Source organism: Halyomorpha halys, unplaced genomic scaffold (genome assembly GCF_000696795.3).
Source record: "Halyomorpha halys isolate HHAL.00 unplaced genomic scaffold, Hhal_1.1 Scaffold760.1, whole genome shotgun sequence".
NCBI classification, from domain to species: Eukaryota; Metazoa; Arthropoda; class Insecta; order Hemiptera; family Pentatomidae; genus Halyomorpha; species Halyomorpha halys.
Window position 1 is genome coordinate 614729 of NW_027106953.1, and position 22964 is coordinate 637692.

The 22964-nt window shown below is 28.2% G+C and overlaps 2 protein-coding genes and 1 long non-coding RNA gene across 6 annotated transcripts; 1 reads left to right on the forward strand and 2 right to left on the reverse strand.

The window, feature by feature from the left end:
- LOC106685959 (gamma-tubulin complex component 3 homolog) lies at nucleotides 1–14527 on the reverse strand. 2 transcript variants are annotated; one of them, XM_014428993.3, is made up of 16 exons: nucleotides 14269–14527; nucleotides 14001–14194; nucleotides 11883–12035; nucleotides 11507–11624; nucleotides 11285–11413; nucleotides 11101–11219; nucleotides 10785–10964; nucleotides 9398–9643; nucleotides 7780–7916; nucleotides 7371–7513; nucleotides 5844–6039; nucleotides 5566–5770; nucleotides 4440–4584; nucleotides 4148–4368; nucleotides 2650–2889; nucleotides 1–595 (listed from the first exon to the last, which is right to left on the reverse strand). In XM_014428993.3, the coding sequence occupies exons 1-16, from the start codon at nucleotides 14354–14356 to the stop codon at nucleotides 437–439; spliced, it is 2673 nt and encodes an 890-aa protein (XP_014284479.1). In that variant the 5' UTR covers nucleotides 14357–14527; the 3' UTR covers nucleotides 1–436. The 2 variants fall into 2 exon arrangements, with proteins under 2 accessions (XP_014284479.1, XP_014284480.1); XM_014428994.3 differs by having other exon boundaries at nucleotides 11285–11404; nucleotides 14269–14523.
- Nucleotides 14528–14617: 90 nt separating this feature from the next.
- On the forward strand, nucleotides 14618–22470 carry Tango11 (transport and golgi organization 11). Of its 3 annotated transcripts, none has more exons than XM_067045240.1 (7): nucleotides 14623–14731; nucleotides 15485–15713; nucleotides 15827–15859; nucleotides 15953–16044; nucleotides 19331–19479; nucleotides 22103–22303; nucleotides 22422–22470. In XM_067045240.1, coding segments are annotated over exons 2-7 (693 nt in total). In that variant the 5' UTR covers nucleotides 14623–14731; nucleotides 15485–15496; the 3' UTR covers nucleotides 22423–22470. The 3 variants fall into 3 exon arrangements, with proteins under 3 accessions (XP_014284481.1, XP_066901341.1, XP_066901342.1); XM_067045241.1 differs by lacking the exon at nucleotides 14623–14731 and adding an exon at nucleotides 14745–14925; XM_014428995.2 differs by lacking the exon at nucleotides 15827–15859 and having other exon boundaries at nucleotides 14618–14731.
- Nucleotides 20066–22916, reverse strand: LOC106685961 (uncharacterized). The gene is made up of 3 exons (XR_001343929.2): nucleotides 22791–22916; nucleotides 20384–21679; nucleotides 20066–20195 (listed from the first exon to the last, which is right to left on the reverse strand). It is a non-coding gene; the product is annotated as an uncharacterized lncRNA (long non-coding RNA).
- Nucleotides 22917–22964: the final 48 nt, after the last annotated feature.

Below are 22964 nucleotides of genomic sequence, written 5' to 3' on the forward strand. Positions count from 1 at the left end.
TAATTTTAAAATAACATTTTATTAGTAATTTGAGTTGTATGAGAATTTTTATTACATAAGCTTGTAATATAATTCTAATACTTAATATAATATATTCTTATATTACATTAAGTATTGATAAATAATCATCGCTAAACAAATTTTAATAAATAAACTTATGACTAATATTTAACAATATACAATTAAAAATAAACAATTTACAAACATGGATGAAACAACATAATATAATCTAGACGAGACATAATAAATAGATCATAATAAAAGTCATTAGAAAAAGAGTAAACAATTATTAATATCATAACAGTCTTTTCAATGATTTTTTTTTAATAGCGTAAAACAGGAAGTTATATTTTGGCAAATATTTTTAAGTTAAAAATAATAACAAGATTTATTTAAAAGAGAGAAAACAAAACAATATCTCTAACTCTTAACTAGGCTAATTAAAGAGATCGCTGCAACGGCTGTACTTCATAGATTCAGTTAACCTGATGTCCATTTTCTTGTAATAACCGCTGTAATCGATCCGACTGCTCAACATTCTTAATTCATGTTTATTAGTGGAAGATAGTTCCAATAGAAATTTTTTTAAAACGTCCTGAAACAAAAATTAATAATCCAATTAGAAAATATATATTTTTTAATATGTTGGGGTGAAAACACTTCCGTTTAGAATATTATCACTATTCTATAATTGTAGCACTATTCGGGTTTACCTCATATTCATGTACTAATATACTTACAATTGCAATAATTAATTTAACATTATCAAAAAATTTTTTATATTATATAAATAGAAAAACTTAAATAAAAAAATTAACTAATACTTGCTATTAGTTAATTTTTAATTTGATCTAAATAGAAAAAGCAAGTATTAGTTAATTTTTAATTTGATCTAAATAGAAAAACTTAAATACACATAGTGCAGATATGCAGATATAATAAATAGTCTGGTTATATAAGTAGAGAAAGAATCCAGAAAAACAATCAAAACTATCCAATTTAAAACCTTAATTTCAACTTAAATAGCTTTATCAAATATAGCTTAAATAACTTAATTAAATATAGACATATCAATGAGGAGGTTTTTAAAAAAAACAGCACAGCCATATTGATATGTCCAAAGGGATAATGCCTAGTATAGTTGTTTTGGTTTTTGTTTTGTACTACCGACGTTGTTTTTGTTGTGTTGTTAGTTGGTTTTTGGTTTGTACTAAAGGGACAAATGAATGCATCAGTTGAGAAAGACATAGTTTAAATAATGTTATGTAGTAAGTTTTAAAATATGTGTAAATATGGCAATAATTCAAAAAAGAAATAGATGAAATTGACAAAATAAGGTAAAATAGATTATAAGGTTTTATTTGTATACATATAATATAAAAAAAAATTGTTGATAATGTTAGATTAATTGTAATTGTAGATATATTGGTAGTACATGAATATGGAGTAAATGATAGATAGTACAACAAATATAGAATAGTGATAATATTCCAAATGGAAGTTTTTTTTACACCAATATATAAAAAAAAACAGCTTCCTAGGGGAAAAAATCCAGAATGAAAATATATTGAATAATTCTACATAATTTTAGAAATTACAAATTGAAAACTGCCACTTATGAATCTATAATTAATAAATTAAATAGGGATTTAATTAATTAGTGAACTTATACTCTTCTCAATAAACAATTAAGTCACATTTTACTTCAAGTTCTCAATTAGTAATACTCAATTATTTTTTTACTTTAAGTTCTCAATTAGTAATACTCAATAATTTTTTTTACTTACTCTTATTATTTTTTTACTTTAAGTTCTCTATTAGTAATACTCAATAAACAATAAAATTAATACAGTTGTATATTCTACACCAGAACACTTATGAAATTTTGTTTTAATAATAAAATATTGATTGGGGAAAGATAGTTCGGGTGTTGGCCAATAAAAAGGTATTAAAATAGTAACAAAAAACTATTTATTGTTACTATTTTTATACCTTTATTGGCTGCCACCTGGACTATCTTCCTCCAATATGAATAAAATATTAACAGTTTATTTCTTAATTCCTGCCTGTTAAACCTTTCATTTTTTAGATTTTAATATTTTGGTATTGTGCTCTCCATCTTGAGGAATATGTACTGCAATACATCCTTTATATCTTTTATAGCCTGCCCAATATTCAATCCTTTCCACCCCTAATTATTGTCTTCTAGCATATATAGTATCCTATTTTGTAATGTTTTTAAAAAGCATTCTGATATCTAAGAAATGGTAGTTATTTCAGTTTATGGTAGACTTGATTTACCTTAACTGTGGTGTTATTTTTATTTTATATTATTCAATATATATAAATTTTACTATTAAAAAATTAAGAGCTATGAAAGTTAATATGATTTCTCAACTACAGCACTGGCACTACTAATGATGGATTAGGAAAAAATCTGTCATGATGGAAGAAAACAAATGAAGAATTCACTTTTTGGTTTCATTAAACCAAAAAACATCAAGATCAGCCCAAATCATCAAATCAAATTTTTGATAGTTGACCTGTATTATTCTATAATTTCAGGTCAGTCAGACTTAATTGTTAACAGTAAACTAATAATAAAAAAAAGCATGTAAAAATAATATTAAGAGTACTACTATATCATACCTGATAATTTCTATTTAATATATTATATTGGGCTCTCATAGACGATAAGAAGGAACTAAACTTTTTGTTAGAATGAACGATAGCTGCTTCAAAGTCATGATCGCTGCCATGAGTATTAATATGTTCTTCTCGCTCTACTCGCAGTGCATACTCTTTTGCTACATGACAACAAAATGTCTCTTCTAATGATTCCAATTCAAAAACTAAATCCCATATAAGTCGTAACTCATTTATAAAAGTCTAAAAATGGAATAATTTCATTAAACTTTTTAAAACTCAACAAAATTATTGAATCATAAGAAAAAATAGAAAACTAGAATTTCAAGTAAGTGTTTAAGTGTTTCCCTTCTTTTATGTTTTCTACATTTGTCAGAATATCTTTATACTAAATGCACTTTGATGCAATTAAACCCATTTCTATTGGGTATATCCCCATCTATATAAATACCATTCTATATATTTTGACACATGCAGAAAAATGCAGGATTTGGAGTATTTTGAAAAAATAAAAATAAAAAAAATATTAGCTGATTTTATTAAATAAGTTGAATTAAATAACTCTTCCATAATAATTTTATTTTATTTTAATTATCCATAACAACAATTCGAGATTATCAGGATAACTTTAATTTAAGTGATGTCAACAATAATGTTTAGTGTAATAAGTTTCTTCTTATTTTAATATGAAATTAGTATTTTTAATGTCATTGGACAGCAATAATGACTATATAAGACAAAATAAGGAGACTAGATTAATTTATATAATATGAAATGGAAGGAAATAATAATGTTAAGATAATTTTTTTTAAATTGAATTTATGTTGTTAAATTATTGTAGTGTTGTATGCATACTATATATGATGTGTTAATTTGCATTCCTCATGATAGAGCAATGGTCCTGAAGCGTTTTAACGGATAATTAAAACAAAAAAAAAGAAAGTTATTAGGGTATTATTAAATAATTATTCACTTAAACTCATTGAATAAATGCACAACTCGTCCAGTAAATGATCCTAAAATACTAAATATTTATCAAATTACATTTTAAATGAACATTAATTTTATCCATATAAATTTTAATTTAATAATAATTTATAAGGAGGCAAAAAAAAAAATACAAAACAACTATAAGTCTTAAACTGAAAACATAGCACAAGAAAAAAATATGTATAAAAGTAATCCTTTGAAAATACTGTAGCAAGTACAGACTGTTGTCTTACTTAAGTCAGATTCTGTTACTTGGAAAGCGATTCCTGTTCTACATAATGTGAATGTATACTGTCAAATTCATTGAGAAAACACTTTCCTTATATTTAGTTTGAAATGTGGTTCTCAGTAAACTGGTATAAACTGATTTATTTTACATGTTAGTTCAGTATAAAAATTCAATTTCATAACTCTAAATTCACTTTGGCATATAACAATTTCTGGTTGGAATTGATTGAAGATGTAGCTCAGAAACAACTTAAAATTATGATTACTTAAAAATTATACTTACCCTCGAATCTTTGTCTTGAAAAGTTTTGATTTGCATTTCAATGATAAATTCATCGTGAGCTTTGATCACATCATCGAAAGATTTTGCTTTGGTAAATGCTAACTGAAATTTTTCCCATAAACACTCAACAACTTCAAATAAAATATAATAGTGAAAATGTTGGGCGAAATGTAACAACTCATGGGACAACCCATCGGCTAAAACCAGGACTCCATTTATTTCTGGAAAAAAAAAAAGATATGGAAAACAATGAAGTACATTGATAAAATTATGATAAAAACACAATTAATACCTGGAACTCTATCTGACAACCAATTCAATGAGTTTTTGTTGGCCCATCTTTCTTTCCTCAAGCTAAGTAGAATGTATTCCATACGCTTTGTCCGCCATAAAAAATTGAACATGTGACTGTAAGCACCTTCTTTGATTTTCAAGGCCTTTAAATTCAAATGAATAAAAAATCAATAAATTATATCAATTGCAATAAAAAAAAAAAAAAATACTAAACTGAGGCAATAAGTTCGGAGTGAAATTATTGGATGCAATAACTATCACTGAAAATTTAAATAGTTATCCTGCTTTGTAAGGCCTATTTGAGTACAAATTCACTACATTGCAATTTTTAAAAAATATATATTTTGTAATATTCAAAATGGGGGTGACAGTAGCAGCGTGGTAACGTGCCTGACTGCCAACCCATAGATTGCGAGTTCGGGTCCCCGACCCTATCCGAGATTTTTTCAAGCTTATAACTATATAATAATCACTCACAACCTTCCCCCGGGCATTTGTGAGGCCCATCAGCCAATGGGTGGTACTCACAAAAATAGGCATAGGAGTGAAGGACCCACCCTATAAAACCACATTTGAAAATATTTGAATCTGCTCAACATGGCAGTAATTCTACCGACTTCTGAATAGAATTTGTCATCATGAAGACATCTATGAATGATGTCTTTTGTGACTTCATATTTTACTGATGAAAATTGGTTAGCTTGATTTTTGGTTCAACAAAACAAATGAACAATATTTAAAGCTAATACATAAAAATAAAAACATAGTTAAAATCATCTATTACATAAAAAACAACTATTTATTAAAAAAGAGGATATTACAATTTATTATAAATTTTATCAGAACATATTAACAAAAATAAATAAATATTTAGCTTTAACATTTTCTTATATGTGTATATGCATTATTATAAATCCAATGAATATATTTTAAACAATTAAAAATTCAATATAAGTTTGCAAACATCAAGCCAGAAGAGATGATTTTATGTCACATATACAACAAATAGATATAAAAAAAAAAAAAAAAAAAAAGCATACAGCAAACATCAAGCCAGAAGAGATGATTTTATGTCACATATACAACAAATAGATATAAAAAAAAAAAAAAAAAAAAAAGCATACCGCATCAAGAGGATCATGCATTATGTACTGTAATCCAAACACATCAGATCCCCAATCTCCACCAGAAGCAACTAATAATTTCACAGACACCCTGTTAAGTATTTCAGGATCTTCATATCTAGCTAATGTAGCTCTCTCGGCTGAAGATTTCAGAGACATCAGTTCGTGAAACTGTAATTTACGGGCTGGTTTTCTCATTTCAGGTCTACAACGATTGCATTATGAATGATAAAACCTCATTTATTCTATTTCAGAAAAGTTTTAAAAAAATTACATACTCAACAAGTTCCATATAATAATTAACAAAATCTCCTTGACCAAGCAATATGTATCTCCTCAGTCCTTGGAAGTGTTGAAACAGCTTGAACTCATTAACAAGAGTATCCAGCACTTGTTTTGATGTTTCTTCAAATATAGCTAATATTGTTTCGGACAGCTTACTTCTGGGGTTTGTCAGGTCGAGTATATTGACATCTGCACAAAATAAGGAAACAAAAATATATTATTTGGCATTCAAATAGTATTAAATTTTTTTTTTTCGAAAATTGAGATTTGACAACTTTTCAAGATCTATCGGTTCAAACAAGTGTTTTACTTCCTTCTGTTTTTTTGACACGTGACAATGCAACGTAAGGACATTTCTTATAAAACAAGACCTGAGAGATTACCAAGAACAGAAAGATCCGGCTTTAAGCCACCAGGTTAAGATGAGTAACAAGTTAATAATCGGTGTTTGTACACAATTGATGTTTGTAAACTCTGGATTTATTGTTCATTTGCATAAGCTCAGTGATCTAACCTGTCAAAACCTAAGTCACATACACAAAATCATATATGGTTGGAAAGAGGTGCTTCGGAGAAATCCAATGATAATGATGAAAGCCAATATAATCTACATATAAATTAACAGGATGGAAAGAAATCAAGGCAACCGAGGATATGATGGTGCTAAGCACATTGGTCTTGAAGACAACTGAGCCTATGCAAGTAAACGACAAAATTTTCTCTGTCTATATGCTTCCTGAGCTAACAGACATAAATTGTAAATAGTAATAGATTATTAACTTGTTACTCGTTTTAGCCTGGTAATAGAAGCCATCTAAAGCCAAGTCTTTCGGCACATAGTAATCTCATTTCATGATTTATAAGAAATGTTCCAGATGTTCAAATAACATAAGGAAGAAAAAATTAATCCCAATTTTTTTTACATATTTTCTTATTTTCTATGTATATTTATTTTAATGCTGTCATTGCTGGCAATTTTTGTATCTTGTTTTCATTTAGCCCTGGCAAAGGGGGGGCAAAACGATGTTTAACATTACATAGTTTTTTTTAGTATTTTCTACCTTTATTGACCGACCCCGGACTATCTTCCTACAATCTACTTCATACGGTCAAGTATCTCCTTCCAATATAAATTAGTATTTTATTTTCGTTTTTCTAAGTTTTGTCTTACGTTTTTATTGTGTTCTTTTTATACTTATATATGTAATTTTTATTCTTTTATTTAATTTTTTAAGTATGATTAAATTATCTAATAAAAGCAGATTGGTTTATTAGAATTATTTGTAAACATTACCAGCACATATTTTAAAAACGAGCAAAGTTCTACTTCAGTGCAAATTTGTTGCCTTGAGAACCCCTTAACAATGCCAGAAAAAAAAAAAGGGTTTAATTTCCTCCCTGTATGATATGTAATTTTCACATACCACTGTTTATTTTATGTTTAATCCTACCAGAATAAGAATTAATTTAATGTTATATGGAATAATATGAATCATATATTAAATTTATTAGTAATATACCTTTCATTTTATGAAGTCTTTCCCTAGCGCCAACAATAGGTGTTTTCTTTTCACATATGACATTCAGAAAATTAACAGCTTTTCCAGATCGTAAAATCATTTGTGCCTGTTTTTCTGACATTACATTTGGTATTAAATCCTTTCTAAAGCAAAACAAAATTTATTAAAAACCATTGCAGTTGAAATGAAAAACAATCATACATGATTATGCAAATTTTTATACACTAGATTATTATATATATATATTATACAATATGGATTATAATAAGATCGCTATGTTACTTAGAATATTAGTAATAAGTCAATCATTTATATAACCATCATATAAAATATTCAAACAGATTTATTATATAAATAAAACAAAGAGGCTGGCGAAATCGTTATTAGATATGCATATGCAAAACATTACCTAAGTACAAACTTATCTCTCCATATATCTCTGTCATGGCAGTTTGTATTCAATGATATAAAAAATTCATTATGAGGATCGAATAGCTCTCCTTCAACCATCCAATTAATTATCATATTTATAATGGGTCTTCCAGCCTATAAAAAGAATAAAAAGTTATACATATATAAAATACAAAACTACATAAATAAAAAATTAGTTTTTATAAAAGTTTGAAATCAAAACATAATTAAACTAAAATAACTATTGAAATCAAACTAGATTTGAACTAAATTGACCGATACAATGAATTAAACTGGGTGTAACAGGATAAAGTCGACCAACTCACCTCCTCTGCGTTTTCATGGTCGCCTTCTTGTGAGTCTCGACGAAACGATCCTTGATCCCTTAGACGTTAATGAATGTTAATAAACATAGTGTGACTAGGAACCTCTCTGATAGGGAACATCGCTTTTTTCAATTTTCTCAGCACTGCTCTAGCATTACTGTTGCAGAATCAATATAAATTATGCATTTCTGCATTCGAAAACTGAGACATAATTAACTAACACTGAACCTTTTAAAGCAAACTGAATCACAAATAATCCAAGAAGCTTGAAAAGATAGAAGGAGGCAATCTTTCCCAGGAATTACAATACCAAGTGAGAGACAGTTTTTCATTCAAATCGAGAGATTTGATGTATGAGAATACTACCAAGCAGGAAAGCAGTGGAAGGAAGCTCAATAGAAACTAAGGTGGTATCAGCAGGAAGTAGCCAGTAATGGAAACTAAGGTGATAGCAGGAAGGAAGCATTAGCACCTGCTCCTCTTACCTTCTGTATCCCCCCATTTTTTTTTACATTACAAATTAAAAAGTAATCATAATAGTGAGCTTACTAAAAGGAGAAGTTTTTGTGAAATTCGCAAAGCTCAGGCTAGAATATTTATTCCGCTAAGATAAAAATAAAATTAAGCATATTGAAAATAAATTTAGATCCTGTGTAGCATGTATTCTTTAAGTAAATTTAATGAACTCCCCAGTGGTTGTTTCAGTTTAGGAATGTCTAATAGTTTAGGAAATGTGACTATTTTTATAGAGAAAAGTCGTGTAATTCAGAAAAACTGAAATTCTGCCCTTATGATTGAGAATCAGACATTGGTCAGTCAAGAGGACTTTTTTTTGTAGCACTCAAGGTGTAAAATCACCATCCAGAGTTTGTCAACTTTATCCTTTCACACCCTATGTATCTATGATTAGGGCACAGGCTTTATTTCACTGCATTAACATAAAATGGAACAGGTGACTTAAAAATGATTAAAATACATAACTATTCTAATTAAATAATATGTATTCCTATTCCGTAACGAGCCATTGATTCCCTCTTTCAAGGAAAAAATTAGTGTACCAAGATTAGACCTGATTTGATCAGTAACTTATTCTAAGCTTCGAAACTTCAACTTAAAAAAAAAGAAAAGAATAATAAATAAATATTACAACTAAAAGGAGAGAAATAATAATACTAAAATTTTTGTAACTACATAAAACAAAACCTTATTTACCAAATTTATGGATTATAATTCACTTTCAGTAAAGTTTTAATTTAAAACATACTTTTAAAATATAAGGATAAAACGCACATGTATTATAAGTGATGTAATAACGTCTCTATATTTCTCATCTCCATGATGACGGAGATGATCTAAAGCTGTCGTAGCAGTTCCAGAATTTACATTTCGTACAGCACTTAATGCATCGCAGACTGCCTGAAGGAGTTGCATTGGTTCTTCAGTAAGGAAAGATAGCTTTCTGAGAGTAAGTGAATTATCATCACAACCATATTCGCGCAATGGAGTGTCATCTGTTGTCTTACTGCTTTTCAGATACTGATAAAGAAACAAAAAGAATTAACTGATACATTATGATAAAAATAAATCACACGCTAAAGTTTGGGTTTTATGATAATTCATTGAAAAACATTGATTGATATATTACAATTATGCACATAGAAAAACAAATTTAAATAGATGTAAAAACAAAAGATAATCAGAACCATGAGGTAATACGAGAATAAATGCTCAAGTAGTACAACTTATTCTCGACCTATAGAGGCAAACTAGCCTCAGAGAGCAAATGGTCTTGATTAGCAGAAGAAATAAAGTCAATTACTCATAATATTATAGAGAAAACCAAATGGTCTTAATAGCAGAAGAAATAAAGTCAATTACTCATAATATTATAGAGAAAACCAAACCAACGTTCGTTTGGCAGAGCTATATGGTATGGGAAGGTTTGGTTGGGACTCAAGAGGATCAACTAGCAAATGTAACCGTGGACCACATTTACAATTATACTTGTTCATCTAGTAGTTGCACATTACTATTTATAATAACTTCTAATAGTAATTTTATTTCTATAATTTCAAATTATAGTATGATTTAAATTATTTTTTTGTATTAGAAGATGGCCAGGGTTGCGGTCAAAAGAGAAACAAAAATAGTTGTAAACTATTTTTGTTTCTCTTTTGACCGCAACCCTGACCATCTTCTTATATATCAATTTTTACGGTCAACTATATATACAAAATTATTTTTTGCTCACTCTTTTCAATAATAATTAATTTAAACTTAGCAATGAAATTCTCAATATCTTTGTACAGGGTTATAATTATGTTCTAAAAGTAGATTAGGTTTTTTATTTGAATTACTGTATCAACAAATCAATAAAGGTATTTCAATTAAATATTTTTTGAGAGAACTTCATAAAAATCTTCTCAAGTTAAGGCTATTGTTCTGTCCAACAGACATTTTGAGTGTGCTATTGGATCCAATTGTACATGTTATGAAACATCAGAAGTTTAGTGTAACTTTAGAGATGTTTTTAAAACTCAGAGATATAAAAAAAATAGTAAATACTTCAATTTACCTAAAAAATTATATTAAAACAAAAAAATATATAAATTATCAACGAAAACAAGTTTACACATAATTCATAATAAAATGTCAGTAGTATAAGATGAAAAATCACCTCTGAATGAAAAGATCCAATAAATCCATAAAAATCAATCAACTTTTCCCGTATTGCTATTAAAATTGCTTGAGCTACAGATCCACCTTTTTCTAAACTTTTGCACTGATTTACAACATTATTGTGAAGAAATCCAAGTTCCATTAATCTTTCAACCATTGGCCACTGAGGGACTCGAACCTTTAAGCAAATATGAAACGAAATAGCCTTTATAGTTTTACAATATAAGATTACTATACACAAAATATTTTCTTTTGATTTTCCAAAATGTATGATTTCTTATTGTATTACATAATTTATTATGAATGCTTCTAACCTGAGGATCAATAGTAAAACCAAGATTATGATCTAATTTTAATAAAGCACCTTCTATTCCTTGGAAACAAAAAAGTAGTTCCTTGATCACAGCACTGCTTGAAACTTCATTTTTTTTATCTACAGAAAAATAAAAATTAGGAAAAAATAAAATAATATGCTAAATGAAATAAAGATTAAATTACACTTAGAATATTGTGGTGAAGTCATAAATGTATCACTTGCACTTCTAGAGATAAATGGACTTGATCTATTGTGATGCTGAACCAAAATTGGCCTCGAGGGGCTTTTCGATATTCCTGCATCTGAAATTTCTTAAATAATCAATAATTTTTGTCAGCACTATTTGAATTCAGTTATAAAACAAAATCATTACATCATTCAGAGGTACAAAATATTTAACTTACCTCTTCTAATAAAAACATTATTTGATAAGGTTGTAGGTCGCGATAAAAAAGAATTGTGTCCAGAATTATCTCCATTATTCGATAATAAAGAACTGTCTGACAAAGTGTCTCCACCACCCTAGAGGAAACAAAAATCATTTAGACAGAGCAAACATAGAACAGATCAGTTTACTATCAATATAGTACAGTGCATTTGGGTTCATACCAAGAAATCCACAAACAATAAACTAATTTCAATTTATTCTTTTAAAAGTAAAAAAAAATAAACACTGGATCTTGTTATACACACTTGTACCTTATATTATTCTATAGTTTTAATTTTAATAAATATTTAATATGATATAATTACAAAAGTCAATACAGAGTAAAAATATACCTTTAATGCAGATGATGAACAATACTTATTACTTGAAGAGAGGTGACTTCTTTTTTGGAAAACAGGTATTTTATCCCTCTTCACATGTTTCTTCTCACTAACATTTAAAAAAAATGAAAGTACTCCTTCACGATTTGTCAACAGGGAACGAAACTAAAACATTCAATAAATAATGATATTATATTAATATCATAAATTAAAGTTATTAAATGAATGCAGTATTATACTAATTGATAGATTTGAAAATTTTAAATGACATCGCATGATTCTGGTTAATATGCACCACTATAACCCATGAAGGGTCAGAGATTCAGTAACTTATAAGGAAGTACTGTTTCTTGAACAAACAAACTCCTTGTTGTACAAGGAGATTTGTTCATCGATTTAGATTAAGGCTTTATTAAAGAGTTCAACTGTCATATGTATGCCACAATGGAGTATATTTTCAATTATTTTATTTTAAAAGTAAATAAAATTATGGTTTGAGAAGTTGGCTTTGTAAAGAACTTTTTAATTATATATTTTATTTTGGTTTTGGAATTAGAAATCATCAGGGCTCTAATACATTTATCCCTAAATCTGCTGAAAATTGTAGGAAGTGATGGTTTATTAATTAACATCAGGTTTTGAAAATTTACAAATGGTTCCAATATTCTAGCTCTGTTGTTACTTTAAAAAAAATTCATAACAATGACCTGTGATTGGAGTCTATACAGAGTATAGTGTAATTATTATTGTATCTCCTCGTAACCTAATCAATTTTGTTAGTTTTTGTAGTAGAGTAAGAGAAGAGTTTATAACAAAAGACAAAGAGTGATCTAACAGATGCCAATAGTCAACTGACTTCAAACAAAGGGAACATGGTTGTCCCATTGTCCGAAGCAATGTTGCCATCTACTGTTTACAAATTAAATAATAATACCAATTTTCTACAACAGTTTTCTTGTCAATATTAGCCTTTTCATTGAAGCTAAATAGTTATTAGTTTGACAGATTGATAAGTGTTATATTCAATTTAAGTTAAGACTCTACTAAAGAGTTCAACTGTCGTATCTACATCAAAGTGGAGTATATTTTCAATTATTTTTTATTTAATCTGCAGAATTTTTGGTTGTTTTCTTCAAGCTTAAATTGTATTTTAAGTTGAGTGGTCAAGTTATCCCCAAAGTTTTGTAAGTTAGCACTAAATAACATTTCAATTATTTATTATTTTTGGGATTAGAAATCATCAGAGCCTCTATATTATATTTGCCCCTAGGTCTGGTGAAAGTTGTAGGAAATGATAGTTTATTAATTAATATCAGGTTTTGGAAATTTACAAATCCTACCTGTTTTGTTACTTTAAAAAACTCCATATCAATGACCTACCTTAGGAGTTTATATTGAATTTAAAGTAATTATTATTGTGTTATATTGTAATTTGATCAATTTTGTTAGTGTCCTTGTTAATATTAGCCCTTTCATCCAAATATGAGCTGATTAGTAATTAGTTTGGTAGATTTTTGTCTCCTCGACTAATGTGATCTGCAGGCATACCGCATGAATCACTTTCCTGATAACATGAATTGATAGATTGTAGGAAGATAGTCCGGGTGGCAGTCAATAAAGGTATCAAAATAGTAAAATTACTTTGATACCTTTATTGACCACCACCCGGATTATCTTCCTATCTATCCTCTTATCTTCCTACCTAATCTACTTCATACAGTCAACCATCTTCTAATATGGACTAACATATATTTACCAATTTAACTAATAATAAGTTGAACTATTTTATAAAAATAAACATAGATGTCAATACTTTCAATGACATTAATTGTTGTCTGAGATAGCGTATTTCAATATTTTAACACTTGAATGACAAAAATTAAGGATGGTAGACTTAGCTTTAAAACTGTATTAAATTAAGCCAATCCTTTTTGAATCAAAATTTCTGTAGTGATATACAGTTAAGGATGTAACTGTCTGAGAATTGTGAGGAATAAGTCTAATGTGATGTATTCAAACATTTAGATTCCAACCAAAATACTATAGCGTGAATAACTTTTCAATCATAACAAACTTAATAAAATAGCGTATGTCTACTTCAATTCAGGAAAATAAATAAAATAGAATTACATTACTATGGCATAGTTTTTTGTGAAGATGACGAAACTTAGCTATCTCTTTTTGCTTGCCCAAAGACACCAATTGTTTTTCAATATTTTGGGCTAATGTAAATTCATCAGTGTCTTCAATAGACTCAATAGAAGAGTTTGATTTACTTTCACCGATTTCTTGGGCTGCACTTCTTATAATGTCCTTTACTTCCTCTAAAAAAATTCAAGTCCATGATGATTAAGCAAAAAGACACACTTATAAGTCAAAACAAGTTAAAAATACACACCTTCCCTCAGGGAAGAACAAATGTGATAACACAATTCTTTTAAAGTTGGGTAAAAAGAAGGGACCGTTTTTTCATCGTTATTAAACATTATAAGTGTTAAAAAATACTCATTACAAATTTAAAAAATTGAAGACCGGTTTGAATTCAAAATTTTGACAGGACTATACATTTCATCTATAAACAACATTCATCGTAGAACCATCGTTAACTCCCGTCCCGCCTTGACCACCATGACAAACGGAGTGATATCCCGCGGTTTTGAATTTTACCAAAAATGATTTAAAACGAACAATTTAATTATAAAAAATAGAAATGTCGATTATTTATTTTTTTAATTCGGTTTTGATGAAATTTGTTATCTGAATTGAAAGATCTTGTACAGCTGATTAGTAAGACCTGCTGTTTTCAGAGAGCTAACAGTTTTCTAGGTTCTATCAGTAGCTGATGTTTTCGAAATTCTGTGGTTGGTAATTTCCTAGAGACTTTGTTTTAGATTCATTTTCTCGAAGAAAACTTTCAATTTTAAGTTGTTTTTTTTAGACAGTATAGTATTTGCTATATAATACTTTTTTTTTAATGGCTACTCTTTGCTGATAATAGAATAGGACTGGTTTAACGGTCAAAATGAAGAATAAATCATTATCTTTCCTTGTTTAGGTTTGCTATCATACTCTACTTTTTTAAAGATGATTATTATTAGTGAGGGTACAATATACCTTAAGTGATAAAATCTTATTTTTCTCCTGAGAAAACTTTTTCACCACTTTATTGTTAAATTGATTAAGGGAAACCTTTTAATTTCTTATCATGATCAATTTATTTTTGTGGAATGAGTATTTCTAAAAGCCATAAAATATTATAGTCAGTTTAGTAAATGAACATGATTTATTATAAAATTGAATAATTTACATATTTTAATATAGCCTCCATTCAAATTAGTATTATATTTATTTATTTAGTGAATCTCAAAAGTTATAATTATTACGAGACTATATGTTCCATTAGCTGGTTTATAATACATTATCTGTAATTACATTTATAAGGTATGTAAATGGCCTAATTGACTTACATTGAATGGAAATTAGTTCACTTTAACATAATCCTTATCTTAATATCAAAGAGTAACAATGATTACCCTTATCATATGATGACTAGTTATGATAGTTAATGCTTTTCTACAGGTATTATTTTGATTCTAAAATATTCTTTGTTGTAGAAATACCTTAGGATGTCTAAATCCAGTACTCCCACTCATTTCTCTGGTGAAACAGATCATTTTTATGATCCTAATTTCACTGCTGAAATAAGCCAGAGAATGAGGGTTCCTAAGCGTATCAATGTTGATGGAGTTTGTGACATGCCAAATGTTAATAAAAATGATTTTAATGCTTGGATGCCTGCTGAAAAACTTGAAATGCATGTGCCAGAAAAAATAGTTGTTGCTGGTAAGTTTATTATTTTTTAATAATTAAATTTATAAATATTTCCTCATTTTAAATTATTGAAATATTGATCACAGAAAGATTTAATTTTAAACATTTCTTGTTGTTTTGCTAAGATGAGCCATTGGATGATAATATATTTTACATTGGTAAGGTAAAATTTCATTAAATGTTGAAAGATTAATATAATCTAGTAATATTTCATTGAGTGTTGATTTCTTAAGTAAGTGATTCTTGTTTAGGTAATGATGATTTTGGAACTAGAACAATCCCCAGAGAAATGGCTCGTGATAACTCCATTATGCCACCTGATCCTGGTATAATTAGAGTTCAGGTAACTTTGCTACTATCGATGTAATTAATTGATTTACATTATTTTGGATTTTCTTTTTAGGAAGTTGTTATATCAATTTTTTAAATACTTGAGGTGAAAAAAAATTCCAGTTAGAATATAAACTATTCTATATTTTGTGTTTGTACCATGTTTCGGGATATCATCCTATATACATGTACTATTGTATCCCCATATTGGTCATATTTATTAATTTCCATTTTGAAATGTTATCATCTATACACATATAGTCAAAACGTTTTTTATAACTACATTATTTAAATTAATTTGTTAATTATTATTAAATAAATGAAAGACGTTAATTTAAATAATGTAGTTATAAAACATTTATAGACTATGTATGTATAAATGACAAGATTCTAAAATGGAAATTGATAAAAATGACCAATATGAGGTTACAATAGTACATGAATTTGGTATAGTATCCCAAAACATTGTACAAGCACAAAATATAGATTAGTTTATTTTCTAATTTGCAAGTTTTCTTCACCAAAAAAGATATATATTATTTTTTTACTAACGGGCAATGATAGGCTATATTATTCTATTTTAGACCTAAATTTCCTAAAACAAATTTAATTTACTGGGTACTATTGCTTATATATATTGGACTATAAAATGGATAGATCTATTGAAATCTGCACATTGAAAATTTTACCTGATTACTCGGCGAAAACGATTAGAATGCTGTTCGCCAAAAATTTAAATAAATTCTGCCAAACCTGTTGAGGAAGCATTTCTTATTTCATTTAGCAGTTTCTTTTTGTTTTTAATTGTTGTTTGAACAGTAGTTCCCGATAATAGCACATTTTTTGGGATTTAATTTTGAAAAAAAAGTTCCTTAATGACTAATGAATCAAAACATCTTAATTAAATCACTATTCGGTGTAAGAAGCTATGATGTTTGCCAATAATTTTTATTATCTAAGTAAGGTTTTGTATCCTCTACTCTCTTGGTTCCATAACTTAACTTTTTAAAATTAGGTTGCTGATCTAGATTACTTAATTTATCACCATTTATCAATATGTTTTGTCTAAAATTGTGTTAGACATTGCTTGACCCTAGATGAATCCCATGAATAAGAAATCCATTTCTCAACAAACGCCTGAAGCCAGTTTAACAATTTTTTTTCTTTATTAAGATAATTTTTATATAAGTTTATAGAAATTTTATGTTTTTTCAAGTACTACTTTAAAGTTGATTAATAACTGCTTCAATACAATTTTGATCCTTGTTTTTTTTTTTTTTTTTATTCTACAAATCTACCAATTTACATTTTCAGAGTTTCTGAAGCGAGTGTTGTCTTCAAATTTTCTTTCCATGATTGGACTTCAAATAAAGGTAGTTTCTACTTTTACAGATTTGTATCTGTAGTTCCTCTGATAGCAATATGTCATAATGACAATAATTCAATTGATTTCCGTTCTGTGAAATTCAATAAGATCATTTTTCTTCTTTTTTTTTTTTTCTATAAACAGTATAGCTTGAGGTTAATAATATTTTATGGATATAACTGGTTTTGTTGCTTCTTACTTATCTTTCATATTTATAAATCTTCTCAATTAAAAGTTAGGTATGATTGTTCTAATTGTTAAATATATTTATATTTAGTTAATTAATTGAGTGAGACCCTTGAGGCCAGATCATTTTGTCTCAGTAAACCATATTCCCTAACAAATCTTTCAAAAATATGTGTTTCACCTAGAAAATAATTGTGGATTTTTTATTTTGTTAATGTAGATTTATTTATGTTATTAACTACGCAGGTGGAGATGGATAAGTACAAATACAACAGAATCCATATATTTGATAGCCTAGTAACTTATACTGGTTATGAACTGTATAATTATCTGATCCTGTTAATTAGTACAGATGAAAATCTTTCTTTAATTAGTATAAATATATTGCAATCTGATTTCCTTAATAATTCGGATGTCATTTTGTCTTCCAAGATATGTATTCATCTTAAAATTGGGATCTCAAATAAAAAAATATGGTTAACTCATTATCCTATGAAGACAAGGAGAGGAAAGTGAGTGGAAGGCAATCGTTTTTACAAATTTACACATATTATATCTAATATTTTAGTTGTTTGTTTTTTTCTTTCTTAATATAAACAGTTAATTTATATTTCCTAGTTTTATTATTTTTTAGTCCTATACCCGCATTTTAATATTTTTATTCTTCGCAATTTAATATTTTTATTCTTCGCAATTTATTATTTTTATTCTTCTTGAAAATAAGATCAATTTAAAGATTGATCTATGTGTTTAAAAATAGTGAGGTTGATAGACATGAAAATCATGTTTGATATTTGATAGGTGGTGGTCAAACATTTTCAGCAGTATATCTGAAATAATGAATCATCCTTTGTAGTTATTTTGAAATATTTGGCCGAAAATATTTTGCTATTCTTGCGATTATACAGGTGAGGAAGGTTTGAAATATGATTGTTTGTTCTCAAATGGTTAATTGCTTTGTTTTGATACTTCATTTTACTTGTTTATGCCTACTATTAAATTTATTTTGTTTTATTGATAAACAAAATATTTTTTCTTTGAGAATTTTATTGATACTATAATTTTTTTTCGGCCAAGACTCCCATTGGAGTCCTAAGTGCCTAACCATGGTTGGGGGTCAAGTTTATCATTTTTTAGGACCGCCACTCAATGAAAAAAGTCAATGCCCTAGGTTGTATTCGGACCAGCATTGCCAGCAGACCTCAGATTGGTAAGACTGCGCCTAACCATCTGAGCTACTGATGGCCACGGATAATGTAATTAATCATCATAATTAGCCAAACAGACTTTTGACTTTTAATATTGTTCAGATTATAAAATGTCAAATATCAATATCCATCTTTTTCTGAAAAGGGGACCATGTATTTAGATAACATAGATAAATTTGAATATTATTGTATACTTTGAAAAATTCATTTACAAGCTTACCTGTGAAATATGTGTAATGTTTTAAGGTTTTTATAACAATCGAGAAGAAAGCCACCTCTGGCTTATTAAAAATTAAATCTAGATCAACAGTGATCCTTTCCTCATATTTTTAGGGTGTCAATGGCAGTTTTTAAGCTTAGACCGACACAGTTTCAAGTTTTTCTTTAGCTAGTATAATTGGGTGGGCTTTAAATTGTAATACTTAAAAAAGATGCGAGAATATAGGGGGGATGAGAAAAAAATAAACCAAATCAATTTATATCTTCTATTATTCTCTTTCATTTATATTATAATTCAAATATATATATTTTTTCAACAGACACCTCCAAGAGTGATAACTATTGATTCAGTGTACTTCCCAGAAGATGCATATCAGCCTCCCCCTGCATATGTTGAGATAAACCATCGAAAACCTCACTCCGATGCCGACCGTAGACTCGACTTGAGTACTGCCAGTGTCAATTTAAAGTGAGTAGCTTAACTTGGTTTATACTCTATCCATCTATTCAGTTAAACATGTTTAAATAAGACTTAAATCCCTAGGTAATGTATATCTCAAGCATATATTTACTATACTCAATTATTGTTTGTAATTAAATAAAATTTATCATCTGGATTTTCTCTTTAGGAAGTCTGGTGAGTCAATTCAAAAAAAAAAATTTGAGGTTAACAACTTCCAGTTGAATGAAATTTGTATTAAATTATCATAATATGGTACGTTTCGGGACCACTGTCCCATATTCATGTACTTTAAACCTCATAATTTCATATCGGAAATTATGAGGTTTAAAGTACATGAATATGGGACAGTGGTCCCGAAATGTTGTACCATATTATGATAATTTAATACAAATTTCATTCAACTGGAAGTTATTAACCTCAAAAAATTGTTTATGAAGATTTATCAGTACAAAAAACATGAGAAAAGGAAGGAAAGTATTTTCAAATGCAAAAGGTGTAGAGCTTACTTTTCTTTAAAAGTCTGCTTTGAAATTAATCACACAAAAACAACTTTATATACTGTAGCATTGAAGCAAAAGATTTTTAACTTTTTTATTACTTTATTTTCATATTAACAGTATTTAAAAATATAAAATAAAAAAGTAACCATCACAACCAGCAAGTTTGTTTCCTACATCAGGGTAGGGCAGGTTACCAGAGTGGTTATTTGTTCACTATCTCTGCTACAATACATCAAAATAACATTTAAGAAATTCATTTCAAATGAAATTCAATTAAAAAAAATTCCACCAGTGGTGAGTCCAAAGTGTCCGCATCAAAAATGAAGATAATAAATCATGAAAATAAAAAATATTATTAGCAATTCTATAAGTATGTTGAAAATACTGATAAAATTTGGCTGCTAAATCACCTCACAGTTACGGTAGGTTATCTCTATCACTCCTTGTCACACCTACAAGTCTATCATCCTTGTGCCACCAAACCATCCTTAGTTGTTAATGCGCTTAAAGACTTTTCCACCCTTCCCGATGCTCCATCAGCCGCCTTTTGTTTTACTTAAGTGCTTTCTTTAGATTGTCCTTTTTACCTCATCCACCCACTTAGTCCCGGGTCATCCTTTTCCTCTTTTTCCTTAGTATGATAAACTTAATTTGGTGATAATTCTAGGTTTCAATTTTATAGGATGGCCAAAGAATCTCAGCCGATTCTTTTCTGTCAATCATTGGCTGGCTCATTATCAAAATTCAGCCTATTAGTGGTAGAATGGACTGTATCTCTTTTTGTCTTTCCTTTGATCTTTCGGAGAACTGTAATTTAATTCAACATGTGAACTCTTGTTTAATGCCTCTTCGTAGGAGTTCGTGATTCTGAAGAGTACATCAGGATAGAAGAAATATTGTTTCTTGCACTGCCACTTTTGTCTCTTTCTCTATCTTTCTTTTTGCTTCTATCACCGCTGTAAATATTCTTCCTGGAGAAAATACTCGTATTTACACATTAGACTTGCCGAACAATCTTCCGTAGATATTAGTTATAACCAGAAACCATTAGCTAACAAAGAGAGTGCAGAGTCTTGGGGTCATAGATTTAGTTCAAATTTTTGTAGGATGGTAGATTTAATTACCCTCTTGATGAAGATAAATGGTTATAGGGGCCACTAATCAATAATTTTGTAGATATTTGCAATTGAAGATGCAATTCACTCATTAAATTCACTTCTGTAGCAAATGATTACACGTAATGGTTTTAGCTTAGTAGCAGAGTATTTATTATTATTAATTATTCTGTGCTTATAAGAAGTATAATGGCAAATAAAACTCTTATAAGGTTTCTAGACATTAAAGACATTTCATTTCCAATTTATTTAACCTCCATTATGTATCTTTAAACATAAAAATAGACATAAAATAAAAAAAAGGTTAACTAACACTGATATGTTGCTGCTACTCTAAACACTGTAATCGCTTGCTACAGAACTGAGTTTAACGAGTGAATTGCATCTTCAATTGCAAATATCTAAATAATTATTGAGTAGTGGCTACTATAACCATATATCTTCATCAACAGGGAAACTAAATCTACTATCCTACAAAATTGGAACTAAATCCGCGACCCCAATACCTTGTATTTTCCTTGTATTTATGCAAATTTATTCCTGGCCTCTTCACAAAAGGATCTGCTTGGGGTTTGCTTATTTCTTGAGTACCTAGAAGTCAACAGTTGTGACATAATTAAAACAGTAATAATGTAATAATTATAGGATTGGTTATAGAAACAGATTACTGCGGGTACAATTCATAATTATCTAAATACTTTATTGAATTTTCTTCTGTAGCAAATGTGGTGAAAAGTAATATAAAAATAATACAAAACACAGTTTACACAACATATAGAATAAATATACAATGAGAAAATTTATTGTATAGCTTATAATCCACAACTGGTCAATGGAATAGTACCTAAGTACTGATCTGACGAGAGTGGTCTGCTCTTCTAACTCTGGTGTTTAATTCTTCAGAATTCATTAGTTTTAATATTTTTAGCATATTTTATACTCCTAGAGTATTACGAGTATGTTGAAATTATAGTTTTATATACATCTAACCAGTTATTTATATTTTTGATGTAGTGAAAGCACCACAGTTGCTGAAGGAATGTCATTAAATGAAGAAGTTGTTCATTTACGTAGACAGTTAGCAAAATTGAACCGAAGGATAATGTCTATAGAATTAGAAAATATGCAGCGTCAGACTAGAGACAAAGTTGTATTTGCTGTTGGTTTAGCATATTTTTTCTTCAAAACTGTTTTGTGGTTGAGTCGTTCTAATTAGTGAGTATTTTTTAATTATAACTGAGACCTTTGTCAATTATATATTTTCCTAATTTTTCTTTATGTAATATATAATTTAAAAAAAAAAATTGTTTACTGATAAATTGTTTTGTTTTAGGAATTGTGTTTGGATCCTCTTTAAAATAGAATATCTGTTTACTGTGTGATTTATTTCTATTACTGATGAAGTAAATTAGTTGCTTTTATTTATTTTTTAAGAATTATTGAATGAAATTAAATCAAATTCCTTCATCTGATGATTGATCTGAGATCACATCTATATTTTGGACGATATATTGATTTTTTAAAATAAAATCAGTATTGATTTAAAAGAAATGTTTACCATGAAAGCAATTAGAACTTAATTTAAAATTTTGTTCATTGTGATAGGAAACGAATTGAACCTCTGGATAAGTTTTATGACTATCATTTAGATAAGATACAATTTTCTCTTCAATAACTTATGTTTTCAAATGTTTTAACTTACTGTTTAACTGTTGAAACCACTATTTATTAATCCAACTTTTAAATTTTATCTTCCTTACTCCACTATAGTGTTTAGAAATTAATAATATGGTTTATATTTCATAAAGTTAATTATTTTAATTTTTATACGAATCATTTGTTTAAAATGAATCAATAATCAATCAAAAATCTTCAA